The sequence below is a fragment of the Gopherus evgoodei genome, chromosome 10, assembly GCF_007399415.2.
Source record: "Gopherus evgoodei ecotype Sinaloan lineage chromosome 10, rGopEvg1_v1.p, whole genome shotgun sequence".
Lineage (NCBI taxonomy): Eukaryota > Metazoa > Chordata > Testudines > Testudinidae > Gopherus > Gopherus evgoodei.
In genome coordinates this window covers 33983989-33996751 of record NC_044331.1, presented here as the reverse complement: position 1 = coordinate 33996751, position 12763 = coordinate 33983989, and the positions used below count along the sequence as shown (strand labels likewise).

The 12763-nt window shown below is 39.8% G+C and overlaps 1 protein-coding gene across 1 annotated transcript in view; it reads right to left on the bottom strand.

The window, feature by feature from the left end:
* Positions 1 to 12763, bottom strand: part of TLN2 (talin 2) — a 209235-nt gene that overhangs the window by 86132 nt on the left and 110340 nt on the right. Inside the window, 5 exon segments of the mRNA XM_030578202.1 lie at positions 3483 to 3653; positions 7036 to 7137; positions 8849 to 8981; positions 10427 to 10608; positions 12273 to 12413. Coding sequence (XP_030434062.1) covers positions 3483 to 3653; positions 7036 to 7137; positions 8849 to 8981; positions 10427 to 10608; positions 12273 to 12413 — 729 coding nt within the window.

Sequence of the window (12763 nt, the reverse complement as noted above, 5' to 3'; positions counted from 1 at the left end):
TTTTAGAACACACTGTGGGATTTAGATAACATAAGCTGAAACATACAATCACCGTCCGATTTATTTAAATACCATACGGTTGTTGTACTTGTTTTTTTTTTTTGAAGTACTATGAGCAATTCAGATTGCATGAATGTGGAGTGAGTGTAGACGGGATTAAACTGTGCAACTGCAGTTGCTCTGAAAAAAGAGCTGGTAGCAGACAAACCTGAGGACACCAACTGGACTCAGTCAACTTCTGAAGTCTCACTGAGAAAACATTCTGAGAGGCGTGCTCAAGAGTCTAAAACTCGACAGTGCAAGGAAAGAAGACTTATATGTGGACAGAATGGCTCCATGGAATGGAAATGCCATAGGGAGCTCTCACCTCCATGCCTTTGTTCAGAGTCCAGTTCAGATTAGAAATGGATATTTAGATGCCTCCATAAAATCACTCTGCAGATGTCAATGACCTTTTGTGGATTCATCCAGAAAGGGTCACCTGACAGACAATGGGTATTAGCAAACCCAAGGCCCATCCTATTCTGCATTACACTCGAAGAACCCCCCCACCCACCACCATTGCTATGGGATCATTACCTCCAACAGACAATGGCACCACCATTGCTCAGCCCAAAAGGCAAGTATCTGTGGAGGCTAGTGCCCACCATGAAGTAACATTGGTCCCATGTCATTTGAGAGGTCTTCCTGAAGTATGGTACTTCTGAGGAAATTCCGTACCAAAAAAATAAAAATTATGCACACAATATTTTTAAATTCTGCAAAATTTTATTTGTTAAATAAATGTGGAGGCTCCAGCCTGGCACTGGGGAGCACAGGCCACTGGGCAGAGGTGGGAGATCACTGTGCAGCTCCTCCACCCTCAGGACACAGACTCAGCAGTGAGGCTGCACCCAACCCTGACACAGCACAAGGACCGGGCCTGTCCCAGAAACACCCCAGGGCCCTGCCTCTCTGTGACAGGTGCACCAGGTGTGGGCAGGCAGGCTCAGCAAGGCAGGATCCAAGTGTGGAGGGGCTTAGCGGTGGTGGGGGATCCAGGTGTGGGTTGAGAGGGTTCTGTGTGGGACAATCTGGGTGTGGGAGGCTCAGTGGGGAATCCAGGTGGTGGTGGTGGGGGAGATCTGGATGCACAGGGGCTTGTTGGAAAGTTCTGGGTGCAATGGTAATGGGATTCTGCAGGGGGGTCCATCCAGGTGAAGGTGGTTGGGGCTCAGTGAGGGCGGGGGTCTGGGTGTGGGGAGTTCAGTGGAGTAGGTCCAGATGCTAGGGGAGTGGGGCTCATTGAGGTGGGGATCCAGGTGCAGTTGGTTGGGACTTGGTAGGGTGGAGATCCAGGTGGCTTGTTAGGGTAGTTAGGTACAGGGGAATGGGGCTCTGGTGCAGTGGGGAAGTAAGGCTCGCCGGGAGGGTCTGGGTATGAGGGAGTCTGGATGCACGGGGGTTGGGCAGATAGAGAAGGAGCTCCCTGTACAGTGATCCCTCCCCCTGCAGTTGAGAACCTATGGGTGCAGGAAGCACAGGGTGGAGGGAGGGAGGAAGGGAATTTGCAGAACTTCCTACAGCTGGGGAAGAAACCTGGGGGTAGGTCTGATGAGGCCCTGGATGCTGTGCAGGGGAAGAGAGTCCGGTCCTCCCCAGCCCAGCCAGGACTCCATATAAGGAACCTGAACCAGAATTCACTGAAATCAAAAAGAATCCTTCTGTTGACTTCAATGAGTTTTGGCTCAGATACAAAGGAAACCTTTTTGCACCTGACCATCTCTACATGGGTACTAGTGTGTTAGCCTGTGTGTAAGGTAGATACATTGTTCTAAACCCATCAGCCCTATCACCATTTGAAAGCCTCAGAGTTCAAAAACAATTTACACGCACCAGTTAGGGAATATCTACATGGAATACTTCCTAAACCATATGCAGAACACACCATGGAAATGCAAACCCTTCATGAGGCTGGAAAGAAGCAGCTGACCAAAGAAGGCAGCACACAACCCAAAGAACATCAGAGGTGGAAGGTAAAAATACAAAGTTATTTTGGCCAAAGATATGCTCTTGCAATCAGTACCCAGGAATCTCAAAGACAACAAGACTGGCTTTTAAGGTCTTGAGCATACTGTGTCCCATGCTCCCACACACCCTCAAGCATAAACTACAGGCAGTCCTCAACTTTATAACATTCGACTTATGACGAAAGGCATTTATGACACTTCTGAACTGGCACCCTGACTTCATTTACGACAACTGGTTTTGAGTTTACGCTGCTCGGTCCCACAATGGAGTGGACTGAGGTTCCGAGTTACAACATAATTTTCAGGAACCAATTGTGTTGTAAGTCCGAGGACTGTCTGTACAGTAAAGAGTATTTTACTGACTATTCAAAAGGATGGGTTGAACTGACCCTGTCAGGATTCAAAGGATTCAAATTAAGTGTTCCAAACCTGGTGCTTGTATCTCCAAGCCAACCCTTCTCTCTGCCCTGTTAAGCCCAGAAGCACCTTCACACAACATGCAATCCCTGTTTTGTTCAGGGATCTTGTTAAGCAATAAGATTTTTTAAATTATGTTTTCAATCAAATGAGAGAGAAAGTACACAGTGATAATTTGTGTCCATCCTGTTTGTGTCAGCTTCTGTAAATCAGTAGTGACAGGCTGTAGAATTAGTAACTCCAACACTGGAAAACTGGAGGCATGTTTTATTCATGTATTGAGCAAGCATTGTTATAATCTAATCACCTTTAAATTAAATGGACATTATATCTGGCTCTGTTACTATGTATTCTTTATTTCCCGATCCTTAAAAAAATACTTAAGGTGTTTTCCAGATACTTGGGGAGCCATTTTATAATCAAGTTATTCCTTTTCTTCTAACAAAAACATAAATGAGGCAAAATCTTTGAGTTACTCATCAGTTCTGCTAACATCTAATGTGTGAAAGATTATTGGCTATACATTTTTCTGGAGGTCTTAATATACTGTTATATATTACAACAGCTTTGTAAAACTCAAATACCTGGAAATCCTGCACAAAATTCTATTTGCCTGTCCTTTACCATGACAATTATGGCAGTAATTAAATAAATTAATGACACAAAGCCAGGCTAGCATACATTAAAGATGAATGCTTAATGTATATACAAGCATTTTTCTATATCATATGTAACTAAAACTCTGTGTGCATGCTTAGAATATTATTCATAATACTTCACACAGCAGTCAGAATATAGTTTTCCCCTAGTAATCTTAGCTTGCCTTTATTTTTCACAATTGAAAGGAAAACAACAAAGACTTAAATTCTTAGGAAAACAACAAACTTGCAGAGGGGCTTATCTGCGACTCACCATATGAGAAAATAAAATATCTGATAATCAACATACAATCCTATTGTCCACTGCTACTTTCTAGATTCCACTCTACCACAGCAGGATTCATTTCAGATGACTATTTCTAATGACCGCTCTCATTTCATTACACACTTACTATACCTTGGGATTTCCTCCTCCTTCTTTGGCTGCATACAGCATCTGGAGGGCAGATTCTGCTAGTGTCTTTGTCTGGTCCAGGACAGTCATCTGTTGCTGATGATCTAGCATCTTGGATGCCACACCAACTGCAGCTAAAATCAGGGGTTCAAAGTAACTTGCCAGTTGCGTAACCTAAGACAACAGAGATGATGAAATGCTTGTGATCCAGTTTCCGAGAGGAGACAACATCCCTCTCTAATTAAGATCAAGGAGATCTCTAGCTGCTCTTTGATCATAATTTGAATAGCACACCTTCATAATGCTTCGGATTAGCATGAAATATAGTTCATTCTAATGTCTTCCTAAGCTATTCCATCTCTTCTTCAGCTGTGAACGCTGCAATATAGCAATGCTTCTCTCTCAGATGTTCTCAACTTTGCGTGTGAGACTCTGACATCAGATCCAATTGTTTTCAAAACTGACATAGAAGTCAGACAGTACTTAAGGGTATAAATGAAGACAGTCTCCTCCACCACATGGGGAAGGATCTGTAATTAAACGCTGGAATTTCTCATCTTTGGTTGCAGACAACAGAAAACAGAGTAGAATGTATTGCACCTGGAACTTCAGAAGAGATTAATTTGATCTCAGATAGACAGTCTGTATTCTGAATCTTTCAGACAGTTACTGTCTCTATGAAGGAAGGAACAAATTTCTCTGAAAGCCTCATTTAAGTCTTACCCCAAAAAGACCTGAATAATTTAGAAACATTTTTGAAGATGCTATATTTTGCTGAAGAGCTAATATTGCCTCAGGATATAGTCTGCTGTTCTACCACAAATAAGCAGGTCTGTAAGGGGGTGAAGTGGCCACATCACACGCGTATACTCTTAAGATAGTAAGCATCAAGAGATTCAAGCATGTAACAAGTATAGCAGAGTGGATTAGGTAGAAACAGAGGTGGTTCTTATAAATAAAATTTAAATGGAAGAATAAACAGTTTCTCAACTGACTAACAAAAACAGTTTGACAGAAGTTGTCCAATAGAGGTTAAATGGAATCAACACTTTGTATATATTTCATTGCAGTACCTCAAGACCAATTGCACTGGTGATTTATTCTGAGCTACCTTATTCTGACTTTTTTCCTGTACTGAGAGGTTCTTCAAAACCTCATGTAGTCTCATCTTTTCCCCAAGTTACTCAATTAATTCACTGTTATGCTGCTGAAGACCTTCCACTACTGGCTGACACACAACTCAACCAAAGCAAATAAGAACAACATAAAATGAAAATTTGACAAACTGGAGGTTGCAAGGTTATTATGTGGGGGTCACAAGCTGTCAGCCTCCGCCCCCAAATCCTGCTTTGCCTCCAGCATTTATAATAGCCTTAATTTTTTTTTTTTTTAAAAAGGTGTTTTTAATTTATAAGGGGGTCTCACTCAGAGGCTTGCTGTGTGAAAGGGATGACCAATACAAAAGTTTGAGAACCAATACAACATGAATGGTCTTCGTTCCACTCTAGAAGTAAGCCAGAAGGAGCAGGCTTTAAATCTCCTAAAAGATTAAAATATTCTGAGGCCAGTCTGACCTCCTCTGAAACAGACACTACAGGACTTTGCTAAATTAATTCCTGTTGAGATAGAATCTATCTTTTAGAAAAATATCCTATCTTGATTTAAAAATTGCCTGTGATGTAGAATCTATCACAGCTGCTGGCAAGGAAGTCAGTACCACTTTGGACCTGCTTACTTCAAGGTAAGACATCACAACACACATAAATAGCAATCCATTGTGCACTGCTGAAGCAGCATGTAGAATATAGCACAGTTCTGCAGCCCTTTACAGAAATGGAAAGACATTAAAGTGAAAGAACTTCTCAGAAGAGCTATAAAAATGATTACGTTTTTGTAATGACTGGCTTAGGAGGAAAAATCAGTAGTACATAAAAATATAATGTAGCTAAAAAGATGTTTATGTCTAATTCACTAAACCATTGACTAAATGGATAATGGTCAACTAATATTTGAAGCCTGGAAACATCCAAGTAATTCCTCTTCCTTATTCTGCTTACAAAACCAAACAAGAATCAGGATCAAAGTAAAGACAGTTAGGCCAAATATCAAGAGAGACTTCCTAAATGTGAGATCTATTAAACGGTGGCAAAGTCTTTCAAAGGAAGTGGTGGAAATCGTATCACTTTATTCATTTAAAACAGTGGACATTCCCACATAGAGAATAGCTGGTTTATTTGGTATATAAAAATGTCCATGCATGGGCAAGAGGGTGGAGATGACCATTTAATATCACACATCTTTTCCATCTAGATCAGCCATGCTCAGACTGTGGCTTTCTAATGTGTCTCCTACAGCTCTTTGGAGTACATGATATCAAAATGCTGTTATTTAATTATTAACCAATCTAAGTTATTAACCAATCAGGATTAGTATCTTATTAACCAACTGTAGTTGACAAAATACTTTGTCAGTCATTTTGCTGTGAGAATTTTATTTATCTAAAAATCTAAATATTTCCCCAGTCAGACTGTTTAAATATGAATATATAATACTTTAGTAAATGAAACAATGAATTCACTCCATGCTTCTTTTACAGTTAAATACATTTGGCAATTTTTAAATTGATACAAGTTGTATTGGCCTTTCAGTAACTCACCCATGACTAGACTTCTAAAGGAAAATTTGGCAGGGCACCAAGAGTCTAAAAGAGGTAAGCTACTGAAGCTTGAAAATCAGCTGCACAACATGTCCTTTTTACATCTTAGGTTTTTTATACCGTACATCTGTACTGATATTTTAACACTGATTAGCACTGTTGAGCTTTTACTAGTAATGTCAAAGACCGATTTAACTCCTCCTCTCCTTACCGTGGATTGACATACCACCTTTTAATGATTCCACCTGCCAAGTACCTGCATATTTGATACATTAATCTAAAAATAGGCATTTTTGCAATTAAGCAAGTATTAATGCAATAGACTGAGGTCTTCAACACATAATTAGACATTTTTAAATAAGTCCTAAAACACCTAGCTATATGTTAAACAGGAAAAGCACTCAATACTCACAGTGGTCGGGATATAAAGAAGCAGACATTTTAAAAAGCATCATTAAAATCCAAAATGAAAAGAATGAAAAGGACATTTTTTTAATGAAATAATTACTTAAAAATGCACGTAAACTTATAAAAACCCTAAAAATTCAGAATTAACTTCAAAGATCAGTCCTCAATTCATCCTCATGTAGCCAGGAATTGAAGCTATTAGGTTGTGTATCAAAGTAGCCCGAGGACAGTGAGCAATCTTGCATGTCCTGTACTTTGCAATAATTAGGCAAATAGGTTCAAACAATTTTTGCCTCTGATTTATATTTTCTGCCTTTAGGAATCCAAGATCTTTTCCCCAACCCATATTTCCCTGTACATTTTTAGTGTAATGTGAATAAGCTTACAACACACTGTAGCATCTACCATTGTCTCATTACTGACACACAGACAATTCCATACACTCAAAGGAATCAAGACTTTAGAAATTACAATAAACACAGGATGAAGTACCTTGTGTCCCAGTTGAGCTGCCTCTCCCCGAGCTGCTGTTGCTATGGGATCAATAAGGTGCCCAATTTCCTGAACAACTGATGTCAACTGCTCCTGTAAAGCCTAACAAAAAGAGACATTGTCAGTTCTTTCCACAGCAATTCATTCACTGAGCCACACTATTTCACAAGATACCCTCATGCCAGCTGACCTGCAAAGAACTCTGTCAAACCACATTCAACGGTATAAAGAGCAGATGCAAACTAGTAAGTTTTATTTACATGCTTGTCCATTTCTCCACATTTATCTTCCCCTCTTGCAGTGTGCCCTGACAGAGGCTGTTTGCTGTACATAATCATGAGGCAAGGTGAAAAAAAAGCTCCTTCCAGCTCTAGCTTGCACTGCCTGTTCCTCCATTCACTTCTTGCTCCAGTAGTAACATGACAAGTGATGCTATTGGTGCCTTCGATTTAATGACATTAGACTGCTCAGAAAAATTACCAGGACAGCTGAGCTAAACACGAATCAGCACTTTCTAGGCAACAATGCAGCACAGAGAGGAAAAGTTTTAATTGTGGACTCCATATACATTGATATGAAAGGGAATGGAAAAATAAGTAATCTCCAAGTAGGAGATATGGACTGGTCTCCAAAATACAGCAGTGGAGACATATGGATAAAGAAGGACAGGTGTTAGAAATGCCAATACTAGAACTATTTCCCTCTAGTTCAAAGGCAGTTAATGCCTTGGTAGCCAGGATTTAGTTCACCCTGCAAAAAAAAAAAAAGAAATAAAACAGCATCTTTATGATTTGCTTTATTTACATATTGCTTTAAAAAAGACTTAGTCGCTTGAGTAGTGCTTAGCCAAACTTCTAAACACTATTAGCAAGGTGCAAAACAGGATGGACATTTTTAACAAGAGGAAAGAGGAATTAAGTTGTTAAAAAAGAAAACACCAAAACCCCCCTAAACCCACTTTTGTGGTAACTTTATGCACTTTTATTTCTTATGAGCCACTTCAGGAAGATGAAAGTTTTAGTGGTGTATCTAGCATTGCTGCTTAGCTTGAAAATAAACAACCACTCGTGCAAATGCGAGAGGGCAAATTTGAGCGAGAAGAACTTCATACTGATTTCATTAAAATTGGAAGCAACTGTAAAGCTGTTTTGCGTAGGAGACAAGGAGAGTGATAACATTTACTATTAATGAGGAACTTTACTTAAAATATGAAGTTTATCACTCAGAGTGCTCACTACATGCTATAAGTAATTATTAGTAGCTTTTCTCTCATGAATATATTGAACACTTGCAATGTGGAATGCTTACTGTGAGACTGTGCTATCTGCGGTCCAATTTACTCTAGCAGTTGATCAATGTATGATATCTTAGTATTAAGGCACAAAAGCAAATATGCAAAAATGATGTCCCTCAGGCCTGCTCTGATGAGCTGTTAAAATCACATCTAGTCATCCACCCTTAACAAAACACTCATTTAATCTGCATTTCTGGTTCCCTTGCTTTTTCCCCCATCGTACAATCTTATATACAAGTTAAGCAAGCTCCATTCCCCAATAGACAAATGTCAATGTCATCCTAAATTTCATTTTGCCTCACTACCTTTCCTATCTTAAAGCCCTATTAACATCACCATTAAACACCCCAGATTAGGCCAGAAATCAGTCTCCCCATGAACATATTTGCGGATTTGCCTTAAGAGCCTTCTAACGGGAAAAATAGTTCCTAGTTCCAATGTTTTCCTTCTGACATGAAGGAAAGCAGAAGAAAAGTAGGAGTGCTTAATTTTACTCAGTTACAGTGCAGTCTGCCTTACCTCAACTGAGATGTCATCCCTTGTGGCCAAGTTCTGACTGACTGCTGCAAGGGAAGCCTGCTCAATATCTCTAATACATCTATTGATTCCATCAATGGAGTAATCACATTCTCTCTGGCCCGGCGCTTTGTCCCTGAAACAAAAGAAGATATGGTAATTTAAGGTTGAAGGAGATCCTCATTCATGAATTCACACACAAATGTATTTCATTAATAGACAATACATGAGGCAAGTGGGGCAGCAAGAAAGACAACTAGATTTGTTGTACTAATAAGGGTTTGAGACACATAAATAGCTGAGATATTCTGGATGTTTTGTGGCATGTAAGCCCTAGGGATTTGGCACGAAAAGGGAGTCTTTAATGAAGCAGAACCATGATACTCTCCCAGGTGAACAAGTAGCTGCATTAGCCACCTCAGAAAAGAGCCCTCCTAAGGTGCCCATGGCAGAGGACTTGAAAAAGCAGGACTTTAGGAGCAATTGAGACTGACGAAGAAAGCCTCCCACCCTCTGTTGAATGCAGGGGAGAAAACAGCCAATAGCTCCATGAAGATCTCCTTGGGTATTAGGTAAGTTTTACTCTCCAACGCAAATACATTTTAATGGAAACTAATCTGTGGGACTTTACTCTAGACTGGCAGTTTGTATAAAGTATAAAAGTATAAAATCCTGAAAGGACAGTATTACCTTAGATGCAAGTACACAGCCACTAACATACAGTTTATTCACTCAGTACCAAGTTCCACTAACAGTTAGAATACATAATGTAATCCCTCTTTTCATGTGTGTTTAAGTTTGCATAAAAGAGATTTAGTGATTCTTCTAAAATTAAGGTATGCGTGTGCACACATATGCAAGAACAATCTTATAAAGTAAACAGAAAAAAAACCTGTAGTAGAGAACAAGCATTCAAGTTATTTTGGTCCTGATATAGCTAAGCACTTCAGAATGTACTTTGCTGAATCAGAACCCCAGACACCCCATCTGATTTGCCTCAAAATTATTGTGAATTTGTAGGGAATGTTTTCCATGTTCTGAATACTGCTAAGTATGTTTTAAATATTTTCCAACTTACATAGACCCTACCATATTTTCTGCTCTATTTGCTTTAAACTCAATAAAAGAAGGAACTTGGCAAAACCTCCACTTTCCAGAGCTGTGTGATCATCAATGATGATTGCACACAAAGTACAAACAGAGAGACCTTGTGCACCATAGAATGCAATCAATATTTGTCAAACAGACAAAGGCACAAGATGTTAAGGAATTAAATTTCATTTTCAAGCTTCTAAGAACGAATAAAATAATGGAGGGCAATAGAGAAAAAAATAACTCTCTTACCACAGCTCCCTCGTCCCTTTAACTATCCATGACTTATTATTCAGCATATAGGATAAGAAATATTTGCTCTATGGAAAGCAAATGCCATTCAAGTCCCTTTATATGGTTTTCATCAATAAAATGACAACGGCAGCATGGGCCATTAGGTACTACCATTTCATTCCACATTACTGGATAAGGTGCTGGAGCATTACAGAATGAGTGGAAGATAAAAAAAAGTTATGACAGAAAACGCACCTAATGGAAGTGATCAGACTCTTAATTGAATCTGAAACCGTGTGCGAATGCCCAGCAAGTACAGACCAAGTAGGTGGGTCTTTTGGATTGATAGCCAGTGAACGAGCCGTTTTGATCAATAAAGCTGAGCTCTCCAACATCGTCTTGGCGGAAATCAGAATTGGCTCCTGCGCTCGAGATCCCTGTGATCAAAAGAGCAGCAAGACACATGCACAAGGAACGGAATTAGAATCTTCTTCAAAATGAGTGGCAAATGCTTGGACTCTCCTGCATTCTACCAAAGATATGTATTGAGGGAGGACTGAACACAACACTGAAACTATGCATCTCTTCCACACTAGCAGGAAAGCAGAACATTTGTAAGTCACCCTTGGAACTTGTCAATTCATTTTGCTCCTGAAGAACTGGTTCTATTTAGGGCATGAGTAGATCATCAAGAATTGCACCATCATGTAATATTAGACGGGGAGAAGTTACTGCAGTAAATTCACTGTAGAAAGCAAAAAAATCTGGCTAATTTTCTGTTTGTTGTACTTAAGGAGACCACTTTCAGATTAGCAAAGGGAATAATTCAAGTGAAAAGAGGAGAAGCCCATGACTCCTGCCAAATGGAGAACTGGTGGGTATAATTTAGCAGCATGATAGCCAGTTGCAACCATTATGAGATGTCGGCAAACATGCCTTCTCAGAGGACTAGTTGAATATGGACTAAAATATTGTAACTGGGTTACAATATTTGCACCTAATATCCTGATTGGATGCCAGCAAGCTAGAAACACCAACTACAACAGGCCTGGAGGGGGCAGGCCCCAAGCCTACGGATTACATTAAGTCCCACAACATGTGGATCCAGACAGATACAGTTACTGAATCCTCTGCTTCTGCTATCTCCAGTTTGGGATGAGGCCACTGAAAGCAGGAAACAGTTTGCAAATCAACCCTGGACATGTCTTCAATGTTATACAAGCTCTGTTACAATGGGATTTTATATAGTTTTGAACAAGCTCTAGTCTCCTGAAACACCCCACGAATTTCCTACATGCATGTTAAATGGTTTTGTTTTGTGAAACATAACTCCCCACAAAAAACTATTTCTTGTCAGCACAAATTCCCACTGTCATGTAATGCCATTCAGTGCATCCTAGTGATAATTTCATTTTAAACTGTAATGCTGCCTTTGAAACCTGGAAGATTTATGACTTCACCAGATGGCGAGAACTATCTGACACAATGTGTAAGTCATTAGTACCACGTTACAAGCTAGCAACAAGAGATAAAAGTTGTTATCGCAGCATCACAGGGCTTCTCATGCTTGTACAAAATTCAAGGTCAGTGGTAAACGGAAAGAGAGCACTGCCTGGAAGAGGTCTATACGAAGGAACTCAAGGAATGCAGCATGGCAGATGAGATCAGCCTTTCAGCTGGGACAGAGGTTTAAACCAGGAATGTGCTTCTGTGGCAGGGTAGCGGTTATACAGGGAATGTGGGGAAAAACTGTCTTTCATGTATCTGTGCTGCAAGCAATTCTCAAGGGAAAAGAAGGAATCTTGAACACGGGACTAGCCAAATAAGAAAAATAAAGGATTATTCACTCCTTTGGTTGACAGTGCATCACTTGTTACTTTAAATCCACATAAATTTTGTTCCTGATTTGGGATCATAGGCCCTGATCCTGCAATGAGTTCTGCATGCCCACATGGAACTCAATGTAGGATCAAGTTCTTCAAAGGTTTTCTTGATCACAAAAGTTTAATTCTACATTTTAACTTTGATAATAAAGCTATCTTGAGGGCAGGAGGACACCTCACATGCTTACTCTGTGATATAAATACAACTTTCTACCTACCTCCATGCTGATCTGGGCTGGTATACTGACAAACTCTGGATTGGAAGCAAATGCTGTCAGATTTTCCACAGCTTCAATCAAAGGTGCAGTCGCAATTCTACACTTATTGCGGTTATCGTCAGAGAAATCACCATCCAGGGCCTGGCAAAGAACATGGCAATTAGTCTCTGGAATGCACGAACCCATTTGTAAAGGCTCAGCAGGGTCACATACTAAAGGAAGATGGTTTAATTTATTGTAACTTTCAAAACATTTATAACATTTGAGATTTGCAAACAGATTTGAAAGTTCCTCCAGACACAAGACTGATCTTAACACTCTAGACAAAAGAAGTAAAATTTAACACAGTATGTTTCTTCACTTATTCATATGATTCATAGCAGCACAGATGCTTTGGGCTTAGGGTCAATATTCATATGATTATTGACCCTAAGCCCAAAGCATCTGTGCTGCTATGAAGAACAGGAAAAAAGCTTAAAATAATTGCACTC